This window comes from Onychomys torridus, chromosome 21, assembly GCF_903995425.1.
Source record: "Onychomys torridus chromosome 21, mOncTor1.1, whole genome shotgun sequence".
NCBI lineage: Eukaryota > Metazoa > Chordata > Mammalia > Rodentia > Cricetidae > Onychomys > Onychomys torridus.
The window spans coordinates 47638089-47654675 of record NC_050463.1 but is presented as its reverse complement, the minus strand read 5'-3'; the positions used below and the strand labels follow the sequence as shown (position 1 = coordinate 47654675).

The 16587-nt window shown below is 45.7% G+C and overlaps 1 protein-coding gene across 1 annotated transcript in view; it reads right to left on the bottom strand.

The window, feature by feature from the left end:
- Positions 1-15547, bottom strand: part of Ywhaq (tyrosine 3-monooxygenase/tryptophan 5-monooxygenase activation protein theta) — a 28261-nt gene extending 12714 nt beyond the window's left edge. Inside the window, exons 1-2 of the mRNA XM_036171212.1 lie at positions 15462-15547; positions 14738-15072 (exon numbers count right to left, since the gene is read on the bottom strand). Coding sequence (XP_036027105.1) covers positions 14738-15031 — 294 coding nt within the window. The 5' untranslated portion in view covers positions 15032-15072; positions 15462-15547. The remainder of the gene's footprint in view (positions 1-14737; positions 15073-15461) is intronic.
- Positions 15548-16587: the final 1040 nt, after the last annotated feature.

Sequence of the window (16587 nt, the reverse complement as noted above, 5' to 3'; positions counted from 1 at the left end):
TAGTGATGTGTGTGTCACGTGTACTGGCGCCAATCTTCAGAGGCCAGAAGAGGGTGCCAGAACCCCCAAAGCAGCAGGCATTCCAGTTGGTTGTGAGCCTCCTGGCAGGGGTGCTGGGAAGCCAAGCCCACACCCCAGAAGAGTAACTGTTCTCAACTGGGAGTCATCTATCTCTCTCCAGCCCTTAGAGCAGTTTTTCACAATTACACCCATTAACTCTAACAACCAACTGTATAGACTAACCTCATCGTGCCCAATACTGGACACAACTTGGGTGGATACTTCAGAGCTTTCACTTCAAAGTGTCTCTGCTGCCTCCTTCCTTCCTCTTCCTATTAGTTCTTTCACACAGCACACACACACCCCCGCCCCCCCGCCACCAGCTAATATTAAGGCTTTCTAACTGTCTTAAAATGAAATTGGCAGGTAACACACATCTACACAGATAAAATAATACGAATCTCACTATCTGACCTTTCATATCTAAACCATAAACACAGTGCAACCAGTTGTGTAGCCCTAAGAATTACAAAGAATGTAACTTTAGGGCTGGAGAGGTGGCTCAGTGGTTAAGAGCACTGACTGCTCTTCCAGAGGTCCTGAGTTCAATTCCCAGCAACCACATGGTAGCTCACAACCATCTGTAATGAGATCCGGCGTCCTCTTCTGTATACATAATAAAATAAATCTTTTAAAAAAAAAGTAACTTTAACTACCAACTTGTTCAAGTGTCATGAATGACCTCTCCAGTCAAGTTACAAAGCACGTACACATTTTTAACTAACATCTGCATACTATGTAATTTTTGGGTTATTAAAATATTATAAATTATATCTAAGTATTTCAGTGGAATGAATACTGAGGCAATATCTGATCCTAGAGTCAAGCAGGATCAAGTTCTAATAGTTTAATCTTTTCTATAAAAACACCTATAATGTATGTTAATTTTTTTTTTTTTTGAGCTGAGCGGGCCTTGCACTTGCTAGGCAAGCACTCTACCACTGAGCTAAATCCCCAACCCCATATGTTAATTCTTAAGTGTTAATTTTTTGTTTTTTTTGTTTTGTTTTGTTTTTAGAGACAGGGTTTCTCTGTGCAGTTTTGGGCCTTCCTGGAACTCACTTGGTAGACCTGGCTGGCCTCGAACTCACAGAGTCACCTGCCTCTGCCTCCAAAGTGCATGGCAGCATGTAGTTGGAGAATAACTGAGAGCTTCTATCTGGTCCACAAGCACAAGGCATGGAGATGTGTATATGTGTGTAAGTGGGAATGGAATGGGCTTTGCAAAACCCACCTATGGTGACACACCTCTTCCAACAAGGAATAGCTAATCCTAATCCTTCCCAAACAGTAACACCAACTAGGGACTGAGCATTTATTCAAATATATGAGCCTACGGGCACCATGCTCACTCAAACCACCACAGGGCACTTGCTTCAGCAGCACATCCACTAAAATTAGAAAAGAAAGGGACGGGAGAACAACGCAGCTGTGACACCTATCACGCAGCTGACTGGCAGAGTTCAGTCAGCAGGTCTTAGGTTCCCTCCTGAGGCTGCACACTCAAGAGTAACCTGCTGATAAGAGACAGGACAGGCCACGTTTGCATCACAGGTCTACGGCAGCTGTACTCCAGTACCCGACCCAAACTCTCAAGAAAAGGAAACTTGGAATTTGGGGAGACAAAACTTTTTAGAATAAAAAACGACAAAAACTTTGAAGTTTGATATAGCTACAAGAAAGTTAGCAAGGCAGAAAGTATATTCAAAACTACTCAAAACACACAGTATTTAATCAGTATTCCAACAAAGACTGAAAACCAGCTCTCCGGGAATCCTCCAGGACCCAGCAGCAGCCCAGGACTGCTGAGGCATCCAGCCTCAAGGACTAAACAGCCATTAGATTCTTGACCTTCCTAGAATGAGGCAGCCATTGCTGGAATACCCAGACCACCACATCCAGTAAGCCAGTGTAATAAATCTCCTTTAACATCTAAGATTATTCCATCCCTTCTGTTCTTGTAGAGGACCCTGACTAATGGACCTAATACAGACATTCACTCGAGATACTCTTGGTCATGACTGATTAGTGCCCACCTTAACGGTTCACAAGCCCATTCCTCCCCTAATTACTTCTACACTTCTGTACTTTGGTCTCTTTATCTACAAAAGTTACTGACAATCAATCTGCTTCACAAATGTTTGTAAAGATTAAATGAGTTAATAGAATACTACTTGGTATTTACCCTTCAATGCATGGACACACCTATCCAAAAGGCTGACTTGACTGCCTCCTAATGATGGACCTGTAGGTCAGACACTGGGAATTTCAACTCTAATTCTACTGTTCTGGGACAAGATCATGTAGTCCTGACCCACAAGTGGCCTCAAACTGATTATGTAGCCAGGAATGACCTTGAACTTCTGGTACTCCAGGATGAGCCGCCACAGCTGGTTTACATGATGCTAGGGGCCAAATGCCAGGCTGCCAGCCGTACATGAGACAAGCACTACCCACTGAGCTATAGGTACAACTCCTGTTCTAAAATCCCACCTTCCAGATCTAATCTACCAATGGTTCTCCTATCTTCTCTGACAGCGAGCACGCAGCTGACTCAGCCAGAGTCTGCTGTCATTCTACTGCTTCCTGTGGCTTTTATCTCCCTGCCTTCAGATAGTCACTGAAGCCCCAAAGTAATTTTCTCCAGCAAGTGAAGACTGCACTTAGAAACCTCCCACAAGGAATCATTAAGTGCATCCCGGTGACGCCTATGTCCGCTCTTAGCTATAAATCACTAACTGAAAAAGATTTAATCGTGGGGCGGTGGTGGCGTACACCCTTAATCCCAGCACTCGGGAAGCAGAAGCAGGTAGATCTCTGTGAGTTCAAGGCCAGCCTGGGCTACCAAGTGAGTTCCTGGAAAGTAAAGCTACACAGAGAAACCCTGTCTCAAAAAACCAAAAAGATTTAATCTTGCCTAGATTTTATATATGCATGTAAAATGTGCATATATAGTAAACTCTTAACCTAAGACGAGGGCAGCGGTGGCACACACCTTTAATCCCAGCGCTCGGGAGGCAGAGGCAGGCGGATCTCTGTGAGTTCGAGGCCAGCCTGGGCTACAGAGTGAGTTCCAGGATAGCCACGGCCGTTACACAGAGAAACCCTATCTCAAAAAACAAATAACCTAAGACTGAGCACATCAACAGATTAACAATATAGATGAGTCTTTCAGAACAGCAGGAATCACAGAGAAAGAGGACAGAGACAGACTAAAGGAAAAAGACCCAATGGTCCAGAGTGAATCATAATCAATGTACAAGACAAATCCATCCCAGCTGTGGAGATGATGGCCTTAAAAGCATCTCAAAGGCCAGCCAGTTCCCTCTAATCTAATGGCAGCTACTAAACCACGTCCCCGTTATGACTGGGTCCAGCGAGTCTATCTGCCTCCTCACTGAAAACACATCGACATGTCAGCACCGGCACGAGCATTTGTTGTGCTGCCATTCCATGGAAATGAGTAAAAGAAGGTTCTCAGTCATGAGAAAGGTGTCTCCTCCTAGATATGTCTGAGCTTCTAAGGCTAAGGGCAACACCCCACACCGCAGTGAACTGATCCCTCCAATTTCATCTACTGGAAAACACTCCCCACCCCAGTGTTACCTGTAGAGCATGAGCTCAGGTAAGAACCCTGACACAATTTTCTGCTTGGTTTAATATGCCCTAAACAGAAGTAAATGTCTTCCCAAACCTATGTCTATAATTACATTACTTATTTTCTACCCACTACCCACTCTGCCTCCTTGGCATCCAGGCTCATCACACCACCTTTGACTTCCCATTAGCGTGAACTCGTGTAATTCAGCACCTCTAACAACTCAGCACCTAACAAAGCCTTATCCCAAGGTGAAAAGGATCAATACTTCTAAAAGTGTTATTGAGCCTCCTTAGCTCCTATTGTGTTTACTAAAATTAAAGATCTAAAGCAGCCGGGCGTTGGAGGAGCACCCCTTTAATCCCAGCACTCAGGAGGCAGAAGCAGGCGGATGGATCACTGTGAGTTCGGATGGATCACTGTGAGTTCGAGGCCAGCCTGGGCTACCAAGTAAGTTCCAGGAAAGGCGCAAAGCTACACAGAGAAACCCTGTCTCAAAAAATAAACAAATGAAGATCTAAAGCACACTCATCAATGCCTGTCTGGGAAAGGGGAATTGACACCAGCATTTGTACAGCTGGAACACCTTAACTTCTGAGATTTGATTCTAGTAGTAACAGAAGACCTGACACCGACAGCAGCGGGACGAGTTGCTAAATGAGTGCCACGACTGGATGAGGGCTGTCTTCACAAGTCAGACTTAATATACTACTCAGGTCCAACAGAGCATGCACCTCCCCAGCTACAGCGAAAACAACCATCAACCAGAGGAGCCCATGCAGTCACTTGACTATTTTTTATGGTCAAAAGAGCTAAAATCCAAGACAGACAGACAGACAGACAGACAGAGGGGGAAAAAGCAGCAGCACATAAAAATAGCAAACTGTCCCTCACTCAAAGATCTCTCAATTTCAAATCTCCAGCCTCTACTACCACAGGCAAAGTTAGACTGGGCTTAGTATCAGATCTGGTTTGGCAGTGATGCTTCATAGAGACTAGAACAGTCCTTCTTATGAACATGGTGTACTCCCACCACATAAAAAATCAATCAGAGAGGGAAGTACAAAAGGAGAAAGAGGAACAGACAAGACAGAACACCCACCCCCCGCGCAAAGATGCTCTGGTGTAAAGACGTTCACCAGCCTCTGCTTTAATTTGCAAGCTGTGTGACTACTGCAGCGCTCAAGATCCGTAACAGGGTGTGGTCTCTGACAGGAGGCAATAAACTGCATGTGCACAATAAAGAAATCCTTTTTGTCTCTTCAAAGCAGGGGCACCAATTCTAGACATTATCAGAAAAAGGTCCTTCTGGACTTCTGCTGCATTCTCATGCTGGCAGCTGAGTAGCTCTAACTGCCATATAAACTCTCTCAGGAGTTTCAAAGAAATAACACTGGAAAAATATCCTCTGTACTCGTCAACATTTCTGGTTTGTGATAGAAAACAAACAAAAAACACCAGTGCCCATCCTGTCCCCTTCAGCCACAGAATTTCAAGGGAAAGGATACATGAAGGTAAGCATGTAAGTTTTTCTAGAGGAAGGGGAAGATCTTGGTTTAGTCATAAATAATCAAACTTGACAGATACTCTGATGCTTAAGCTCAACAGCAAATATGTCAAAACGGCTTGGTTAGATTACTAAATGTAGGTCAAGTTCTGCTACAATCTACAAGACATGAAATGACTCGTACTAGACTAGCAAGGACACCAGTGTGCTTTCATTTGGTCTGTCATCTGTTATGTCTACGATGAGTTAAAGCACTGCGGGCTACAGTGTGCACTGTTCTATCATCTGTGGCCATCCAGTACCCATGCAGCTCTGTTACAAGTACTCCTGAGAGCCATGTCTGCCAGCTCTCTCTCAGGGCACCCAATGGAAAAAGGCACAGCAGCTGCTGAGCACTGCTAACTATAACCTGCATAACCCACATGCACCATGGAATCGCCCTACAAAGTCAGTTCCTGCCCCTTCCTTGTCTACCCCTGCCAGTTTCTACTCTCATTCCCATCAGTTTCTCGTGTGTTAGGATTTCAGTAGAATTATATGCCGTATTTCATGGAATTTTTCACTTTACTTCTTGTAAATGATACTTCCCTGTTACCTTCATGACGTTCTTAAAAGTCAATGGTTCAAACTTACAAAAATATTTGTAAAAAGCTGGGTGGTGGTGGCTCATGCCTTTACTCCCAGCACTCAGGAGGCAGAGCCAGGCGGATCTCTGTGAGGTCAAGGCCAGCCTGGGCTACAGAGTGAGTTCCATGAAAGGTGCAAAGCTACACAGAGAAACCCTGTCTCGAAAAGAGAGAGAGAGAGAGAGAGAGAGAGAGAAAGAGAGAGAGAGAGAAGAAAACTTATAGTTCATCCACTGACACTTTTATTCTAGTCTATAGGTTAAACTATTTCTTGAAAGTATTATTACATATTGAATATTTAAAGGTAAAATGGTAAATCACACTTAGATTGAATGAGCTGTATTAAGGAGTATGAAATAATGAACTGAAATAATGCACTGAAAAAGCATATTAGCCTTTTGGTTTTGGCAGAATTCTTGGTTTTCTTCTCCTAAATGTTGCCAATCGCTCCACAATAGAAATATGCGTAGGAGGCTGAGGATGTGACAGGATAACTGTCTAGTATACATAAAACCCTGGGTTTGATTCCCAGCACCATATAAAACTGGGTATGACTGATGTCTGTGATCCCAGCACTCCAGAAATGAAGGCTGTAAGTGGAAGGATAGCCTTTTTAAAAAGGCAGATTCTCACCACTCGCCACCCCTTCTAAAAAGGGGAGCAGTGGCACAGAATGTAGCTCAGTGGCAGAGCACTTGACTGGGAGCACTACCTAACATCAGTAACAAAGAACAAACGAAGAGGAGCTGCCCATATGCCCAGTGAAGAGCACACGGGCTAGCTTTGGGCTGGGAATGCTCAGTTAGGAGAATGCTTGCCTCATATGCAGTAAGTCCTAGGTTCATCCCCACTATCCTCTGCTGGCACATACATGTCTGTGCCTGTAACCACAACACTTGGGAGGTAAAATCAGAAGTGTAAGTTCATTCTCAGCTGCACAGCAAGTTTGAGGCCAGCTTAGCTATATGAAAACCCTCTCTCTCAAAATAAATATAAAAAGCTCTTTTAAGGGGTTAGGGATTTAGCTCAGTGGTAGAGCACTTGTCTAGCAAGCTCAAGGCCCTGGGTTAAGTCCTCAGCTCGGGGCGGGGTGGGGGGGGGGGGGGGGGGGGGGCGCAGCTCTTTTAATACCATGCAGCTCTGATGCCACACAAGTCAAATTCTTTAAAAAATAAAACAGTGAGTTGATGAACATTCTCAATCCATTATATCAATTAAAGGACTAAAAGTATAACAAGAGGCCAGACATGATAAGTACATTAGCTATCATATATTATAAAGGGCTAACCTGTGGAAAACTTTATTTTAAAACACCCTGTGGGTAGTTTTTTGTTGGGACCACGTGATCAGCTCTGTTCTACCAGCTGCTTCCCAAATAAGTCTCACTCAGAGACTACTTATTAATTATAAATGCTCGGCTGATAGCTTAGGCTTGTTACTAGATAACTGTTACAACTTAAATTAGCCCATTTATATTAATCTACAGTCTGCCACATGGCGACCATATTATTTCTTAATTATGGTTTTAAAATTTTTATTTATCAGAACGCAGTGATTATACATCTCTGCTCTCCAGCGGCATCTTTTCACTCTAGTCTGTGGCACTGATACTCTCTACCAATCGATAAAGCCCCATTGCTTCAGAATGCCATTCTGACTGCTTACTAAGATGTATAGTTTGGACTGGGCAAGTTTGAGTGGCTTCCTTAAACTAGCTTTCTATATTCGAATTATAATAAAGTGATTTCATTAAATAAAGCAAAACACTTCTCTGTGCTAAGAGGAAATGACCTTTCTCAGCCTGTACTCACAACAACATAAACTCATGTCTGTTCAAAGGGATGATTTACAAACTTCACTTCTAGAACTTTACAAGCAAATCCTATCATAAAGCACACAAAAGACATGTTCTCCCCCACGTTGTTTATAATAGAAAAAAACTTAAATAGGGTTGGGGATTTAGCTCAGTGGTAGAACGCTTGCCTAGCAAGCGCAAGGCCCTGGGTTCGATCCTCAGCTAAAAAAAAAAAAAAAAAAACTTAATAAATGGAACATATGTAAAATTATGGAACACCATGGACCACATACTCTGACTACCAACAGCAGTTTTAGAAGAGGTGGTAAGGGGACACCTGCAACATGCATGCTTTTCACTGTCTTCCTAATGAGTCTGAAGCCAAGAGTTTCTTCCTGTGACAAGTTTGCTAAAAAGCAGATTTCAGGGCTTCAATCATAAAATGGCTTTTGAAAAGGACCTGAGATAAGTTTCTTAGCACAATAGCCAACAGTCTTGTGTATTTTGTTATATTTATCATCTATCCACAAGATAGTACACACGCACGTATGCACTCTCGCTCACTCACACAGGTAGGGGTTGAGGGGTAGCACACTCATTCCTCTCACTTCCCCCCCCCCCCCCCAGACAGGGTTTCCCTGTGTAGCTTTGCGCCTTTCCTGGAACTCACTTGGTAGCCCAGGCTGGCCTGGAGCTTACACAGATCTGCCTCCCGAGTGCTGGGATTAAAGACGTGTGCCACCACTGCCTGGCATCACTTCCAGGTTTTGACAACCAAATAATGTCTCCAGATGTTGCCAAACGTTCTCACAGCATGTTGGACAAAAACCCTGGTTGAGAAATACTGATATAACGTACACTAACAATATTCTATTCCATTTCTTTCTTTTCCCAGTGCTGAGATAGAACCAAGGGTTCTAAGAAAGCACGTACATGATATACCCAGTCCTCTCCACTCACTCTTTAGTAAAAACAAAACCTACAAAATGCTTGGCAGCAAGTAACTTACATAACTCAAGGACAAATACCAAAAGTCAAGACACCTTGGGTAATATGTTTAAGTCATTCTGTCTAAAGATCTGCCTTCTCCCTCCAAAGTTCTATGTGTTAACTCTGTATGTAGTAAAATGCCCAAATTCCCCAAAACAGAAAGTCACGCTGCGGTCTATAAACGGCTACCATGTATTTAGGAACTACTGTTTCATGTGGAGGCACACAGCTTGGGTGCAAATCTTTGGTCTACCCTTTACTCACTTGTGATCTTGACCAAGTTGCTAACTTCCTTATGCTTCAGTTTTCTCAATTCTGAAGTAGAAATACTACTAACAATTTAACTTATAAGTACACAAAATGTTAGGAGTACAGCGTGAGAGCACTTGCCTAGCATTCAAGAGACCCTAGGTCCAATTTTCAGCATTTAGAAGACACAAAGACAGACATACATACAAGACACTTAAATTGGACCATATCAGGAGGGGGAAAAAAAAGAATTTGCTGGGAAGTACAGCATAAACTTGAGAGGTAGTGCAGGACCACTGGAGCTCAAGACCAATTTCAGCTACACTATCTCCCCACTCTCCCCCACCCCAATGCAGCCATTTCACCTGCAAACCTTACAGATGAAGAAACACTGCTCTGGCAGAGCTCACCAAACAAGGCAATGCAGGAGCAGCGGCTTAAAAGCTGCCAATTCCAATGCCTGGCAATAGTTGTGCTTACCCTTAATCCCAGCACTCAGAAGGCAGATCTCTGAATTCGAGGTCAGCCTTATCTACAGAATGACTTCCAGGACAGCCAGAGCTACACAGGGAAACTGTCTCAAAAACAAAAAAAGCTGCCTGCCCACTCCAGACCCCATAATTTTCCTATTATACAAAAAAACTGCATTAAGATTAAGATCTATTACTAATGATCAAGAATAATATATATCTTAGGCCAAAATAATGACCAACATGAGCTATATATATTTTCATTAGGTAATTTAGGACATAACTAAACCTAAGATTACCACTGAAATAAGGTTATACAGCTGTTACACAAATCACAGCTTTCCAAAGCTATGTTTATTTTATGTCAAACAGGAGAGGTTTGGCTACACAGATTAGGAAGGGGTAGCTTTTGATGGAGATCCTCCTGAATACTAGGGGTTAAAGTTATACACTTCTCCATTCAATGTCCATGATTTTTTCTTTTCTTTTTAAGAACAGGGTTTCTCTGTGGAGTCCTGGCTGTTCTGGAACTTACTCTGTAGATCAGGCTAGCCTCAGACTCAAGAGATGCTGCCTCCCAAGTGCTGGAACTAAAGGTGTGTGCCACCATACCCTGCACATAACTCTTTTTCTCTTTCTTTCAAGGCTGGCTCTTGCTGCTCCCCAAACTGGCTTTAAACTCTCAAACCTGCTCCAACCTCCCAAATGGCTCACATTACAGTCACAATAACACACTTGCCTCTGGCTCTTGGGTTTTTGGTTTTTTTTTTTTTTTCCCTTTTTGAGACAGTATGTGTCACAGACCTAGGCAGGCCTCAAATTCACAATATAGTAGAGAGGTTGATCCTGAACTCTGATCCTCTATCTCCACTTTCCAAGTGCTGGGATTACAGACATAGGCCACCAAGCCAAGCTGATTCTTTTAAAAAGATCATAGCAAGCCGGGCAGTGGTGGTGCACTCCTTTAATCCCAGCATTCCAGCGGCAGAGGCAGGCATCTCCATGAGTTCCAGGCCAGCCTGGTTTATAGAGCTAGTTCCAGGAAAGGCTCCAAAGCCGCAAAGAGAAACCCTGTCTCAAAAAAAAAAAAAAAAAAACAGAGGGAAAAAACAAAACAAAAATCATAGTACCTACAGTAGGTTTCTGAAACTGCCCTGCATTACACAGACACTCACCTACTCAGTCTAGAAGAGAGGGTACCCCATGCTAGAGGTTAACCTGCACACTCTTCAAACAAGGTTTGTAAATGACAGATTTTGTTCCAAATCCCAGAGGGACTTCATAAATCCATCTGAATTCTTAAATCAACTCTTATCTTATTTCACATCAAGTTCTGAATTGCTCCCCAAAGTTTTATTTTATTTTATTTTATTTTTTGTTTTTGTTTTTGAGATAGGGTATCTCCATGTAGCTTTGCGCCTTTCCTGGAACTCACTTGGTAGCCCAGGCTAGCCTCAAACTCACAGAGATCCGCCTGCCTCTGCCTCTGCCTCCCGAGTGCTGGGATTAAAGGCGTGCACCACTACCGCCTGGCCCCTCAAAGTTTTATACCTGCTAATTAACCACTGCTTGACTTTTCACTTAAACTTTGCTCTTACCAACATTTAGATCGCTAATGACTTTTGCTCCAGTTCTTCACAAAGCCATCACACTAGTCACTAGATTTCCACCATTTATCTTTGATGACACATGCTTCAGTCTGAAAGTTATTTTAGAAGTTGTCTTTAGGTACTTTAGTACTACTGTAATAAGACACCATGACCAAGACAACTTATAAAACAAAGTATTTATTGGAGGCTGACAGTTTCAAAGGGTTAGAGTACACAATCATGGTGGAGAGAGCACATGGCAAGCAGCCCTGATGCTGGAATAGTAGCTGAGAATTCTATCTTGATCCACAAATATAAAACACAAAGAGCCAGGGTGGGGATTTAGCTCAGTGGTAGAGTGCTTGCCTAGCAAGCTCAAGGCCCTGGGTTTGATCCTCAGCTTAAAACACAAAAACTAAAATAAAACACACACACACACACACACACACACACACACACACACAGAGCTAACTGGGACCGACAGCCCCAGTGCCACACCTCCTAGTCCTTCCCAAACGGTTCCACCAACTGGGGACCAGGCAAATACAGGAGAGAGTATGGGGGCCATTCTCCTTCAAACTCCCAGAAATGGGAGTTAAAGGAGAGGTACAAGGGCAAGACCAAACTCAACTATGGATCGCCCCAGTTACACCAACCCTCTGTCTGCATAATCACACCAACAAGTAACCTGGCAAAACCTGTGACAGTAAAGTTGCCATGAAGAGTCTGGTTTTAACCATCTTGGTCCTTTTCTCTTCACGGTAGTTGGATTTTAATCTTTTCACTTGGAATGATGCCACAGTTTAGGAACCTTCAGGACAATGACTACCAAAGGCTGTTCATCTACATTCTGAATAGTTAAAATTATCTGTCTCTAGTCTACTCTGAAAGCAAGTCAATTGCTATTTTGAATCAAAACCCTGGCTGCCTCTTCACACCAAATGAGTCTCACCTTCTTCCCTATCAATTTCTCCTTCCTAGTCTCCCCCAACACACACACACACACACACACACACACACACACACACAGAGTGTTCATGTTCAGAAACTTTAAGTTTCACTCTTTCCCTCTTTTTCATAGACACCCTAGTTAATTACTAATCACAGAATAAAAAAATGTTTAAGGCTATGCCTATAGTTCAGTGGTACAGCACTTACCCTGGGTTCTAGCTCCCAAAAATGAATTACTCATCTGTCAATCATCAGATTCTTGTTGACTAGTTTATCACTTCCCTTCTATGTGTTCAGATTATAAACTAGCAGTTCACACTAAAACCATGAATTCTAGCTGTGGCTCCACCATCACAAACATCTACAGGTGGCTGGAGATATCACTCAGAGGCAGAATATTTGCCTAACATTTGCAAGGCCATGAGTTCAATCCCCAGTACCATAAAAAGAAAACCCAAAATTTCAATCTAGCTTCTCCTTTTGATATCCTTTACCAATTATGGTTCCTACCAACAGACCACCCTCTAGTCTCACAGAAAGCTTTCCCTTAAGCCTTATCCCAAATTCTCCCCACTGGCCTAGAAGAATGGCAGCCCACTTCCAACACTGCTCCCTCAACGTTCACCGCAAACCCACTATCTCTGTGAGTCTGTTTCCTTCTAACCACATTACATTTTGCTCATGAACACCTTAAAGAAATTACCTTATGTAATTTATATTTCCCTATTTATAAATTAGTGCAGGACAAAAATCAATGGTTCTCAGTTTTGTTCTTCCCTGAATTGCTTAGTGTTTCACTACACAGTAAGCTTTCCAGTAGGTATATTTGCCAACCTGGAGACATGCTTTCCCAGGATACTCTTTCCAAGGTTGGTCATCATGGCAAAATTAGGCTGAAGACGCTATATTAATTTTAATTTCTGCACTGGTGTCTCTCTCATATTAGCCCAACCTCCCTCTTCTACTTCTCTCGTGCAAGAAAAAGTGTTGTCCTAATTTCAAGAATTCTCTTATTTAAAGGATATGCAGAGAGGTCTTTGGTAAGTATCTGGTCACTCTTTAAAACCACATCATCAAAGGAAGGAAAACCTCCACATTCACGCTAGCATAAAGCCCCGTTCCCGGGGACAGAGAAAGGTCCAATGGTTAGCAGCACTTGCTGTTCATCAAGAGGACCCCAGCTGAGTTCCTGCCACCCAAGCAGTGGCTACCAACCAACTACCTTCATTTCCAGAGGATACAATCCCTGACCCCTTCCTCTGGCCTCTGGACATCCTCATGGATAGTACACATGCATACATGCTGGCAGAACACACACACACACACACACACACACACACACACACACACAATCTTAAAATAGAATTGTAAGAGCTGCAAGGTGAAATAAATATTCTTTTTGGTTCGTTTTAAACTGCTAGAGAACCTGAAAAAACCTGGCAATTCTGAACTGCATGGGTAAATAAACCACAAAGTGGTAACAACAGCCATCAATATATGCTATTAAAGTCTGACATTAATCCTCAGCTCCAAAAAAAAAAAAAAAAAAAAAAAGTCTGACATTATTATCCAAGTCAGCAGCTCTCTTGAATACAAAATCTCAGACCAAAGAGTTACCTCCTGTGTGTCAAGCAGGGACTCAGGAGCACATTACAACAAAATCTCACTGGTCTTCAGAAAGCAACAGAGCTGTCTGTACTTTACTATGAACTGCCCCTAACATCTGTATCTATCATGATTTTGTTCAGATAATCCGTGTTTTAGAAAAACAGGTTTAGTTTTACACAACAGCAAACAGAAGTTCGAGGTTCCATTGGTTTGATGTGAAGAAAGAAAGGCTGGGAGAGGAGTAATTTTTTTCTTCTCTCAAGAAAAATCACCAACCTAGCATGCTTGCCTTTTTTCAAAGGGCACCTAAACACAGTATTGATCGAGCGTGTCAGCTCTTATAAAGATGGCATGCCAAGAGCAAACCCGGCCGCTACTGCCCAGAGGTTTATTACTGCATCTGCACGAGACACGATTCACAGAAATAACTATTTGCAGCATTAAAATATTTGACACTCCACGATGTGCGACTATTTAAATTGTAGAAACTTGCTTTACTGATTAAAGGATCTGTGCAACGACCCGAGCTTAAAAAAACAAAAAAAAGACCGCTCCCTCTAATAAGGGTGAATCACAACAGTTACCGCCCATGCTAGGACTGGATAGTTCAAAACCTAGAAAGCTTTCCTTGCCCATTCACACCACAATCGATTTCATTTCAACACACCCGGGCTTAAGTGAGGCAACAAGGAGAAAAGAAACGCTACTAAATAACGAAATTGCCCAGGACACTGTATTCTTTCCATCTGTCTGTATCCTTTTCATTCAATGAACTCCCCCCCCCCGCCCCCCCACACCTTTAGCACGGAAAGGCTCACACCTGAAAAAAATGAAGCTATATTTAGTTTCCCATCCCTAATCGGGGGGGGGGGGGGATACTAAAATCACTTTTACGAGTCCCCGTGCCTTCCCTGTACGACACGAAGCCCCCAAAGTGCCTGATCGCCCGTTCTTCACGACCCACCTCCTGGCGCGAGGCTACATTAGACCTTTTTCGGTTTTTGTGCATGCCCACGCGGATGTTCCCAAGTTTCTGTAACCCGGAGCCTGGGAAAAGATCTACTCACCCTCGGGGTGGGAGGGTGGGGGGGGAAGCTCTGAAACAAGGGATGAAGGGAGCAAGCCAGGGGCTCACCTCCTCAACCCTCCACCCCACCGGCGGCGGCTGGCCACCGAGCGCACCACACAAAAGGGTCTGGTCTGGGCTCCCGCCGCCCTACCGCCCCACCGCCCCGCACCCCACCGCACCCCACCGCACCCCACCGCGGCGGGCGCCGGCTCCCGGCGCACTCACCAGGACCGTGGTGCAGATGGACCTCAGCTCCGACTCCACTTTCTCCCGGTAGTCCTTGATCAGCTGCAACTTCTTGTCGGAGGCGTCGGTCTTCTGCTCGATGCTCGAGATGACCCTCCAGGCGGACCGGCGGCCCCCGACCACGTTCTTGTAGGCCACCGACAGCAGGTTGCGCTCCTCGTTGGAGAGCTCGGCGCCCTGCTCCGTCACGGCTTTCATGCAGGTGGCCATGTCGTCGTAGCGCTCGGCCTGCTCGGCCAGCTTGGCCTTCTGGATCAGCTCGGTCTTCTCCATGGCGAGCGAGGGCGAGCGCCGAGCCGGATCCGGGAGTCCTCCTGAGAGCCGCCAGGGGCGGGGCGGGGCGGGGCGGCGCCGGCGAGGACAAAAAGCAGCGAGGGGCGAGCACGTCAGACAATGCGGCCGGACGCCCCGGCTTTGTCTCGGCGCACGAGGCCGCGGGCCTCACCAGGGGCCGCCGCCTTCCGCGCGCGCCCGCCGGCCGGCCCGCCCGCCCGCCGGCCCGCCGCGCCTCCCCGAGGCCGGAGCGCGGGCTCCGCCCGGCCCAAGATGGAAGCGGCCGTTGGCGCCGCACCTTCCCGTCCCAGCCCGTCCCTCGGGCGCGCGGTGGCCCAGCAGCCCCGAGGACCGCGCGCCCCGCCACCCCCGGCCCCGGCCCCTCCGACGGCCGCAGCGGCGGCCGCGCCTCGGCGGCGCCCGGACTCACCTTCTAGTCTCCGCGGCCGCGACGCGAGTCCCACCACTTTGATCTGCTTTGGGGCTTTAGCCGAGGACCCTCCCGTCTCAGCCTAGCGCGGAGCGGACGAGCGCGCCGCCGACCAATAGCGTCCTGCACCTCCCCGGGGAGTCCCGCCTCCCGGTCCCCCGCTGGCCAATGAGAAGCGAGCGCGCGGAAGGGGGGCACCGGGGGGCGGGGCGGGAAGCGAAGCGGAGGCTCGGAGGGTGGGTCGGCTCGGGTAGGTTCGGTTGGCCCGCAGGCTGCGGCTTCGGCCACGGGGTTTCCTCCAATTAGATCCAGGGTGAATGGACGTCACTGTTGCCATGGCGATGCTTTTACCAACTCCCCTCATCCTCCCCGCCAGCCCGGCACTCCTGGGTGCGGCACGGGACCCGGAGGTGCGCTGGACCTCCGCGGCTGCGGCCGCGTGTCCTGCTGCAGCGGCCACTGCAGATGGGGCGTTGCAGCTCGCTGGCTGCAGCGGCTTGCGGCTGGACTTCGCGGGGTGACATAATTGGCCGTTTTGTTGCACAAGCGTCTTTCTTGCCTTCCACCTTCCTATTCTTGACAAAGGTTTGGACCCCCAGGACGCTAAAACGCAACCTTTATGACTTTTCCTGTTCCGGCTGCAAATTAGCAATCACCCCATCTCCCATTAAAAAAGAATTCGTTCCCTGAGAAAGTGGCTTAATTCAAGTTTTTCACGCAGACACCCCAAAGCCTGGAATTCCCTCGCGGAAAGATAGATCCAGGAGGTCCGGGCAGGTCCGCGTGGCAGCTTCAGAAGCTTTAAAATGGGAAATGACATCAAGCACGATTTGGAGAAACACAGCTAGGACTACCTGCTTTTCGAAGCTTTTTTTTTTTTACATTTTTCCTACTTTTCCAGGTTAATTTCTAAATACATGTGTGTGTGTGTGTGTGTGTGTGTGTGTGTGTGTGTGTGTGTGAGAGAGAGAGAGAGAGAGAGAGAGAGAGAGAGAGAGAGAGAGAGAGGAGCATGTGTACGCGGTTTTGGGTGTGGTGGGTTTGTTGGGTTTTTTTTTTGCCTGATATTTTTCTTTTTTTCGAAAATCCTTGTAAAGCCCAAATTCTCTCCTTGTGTTGACTTCCG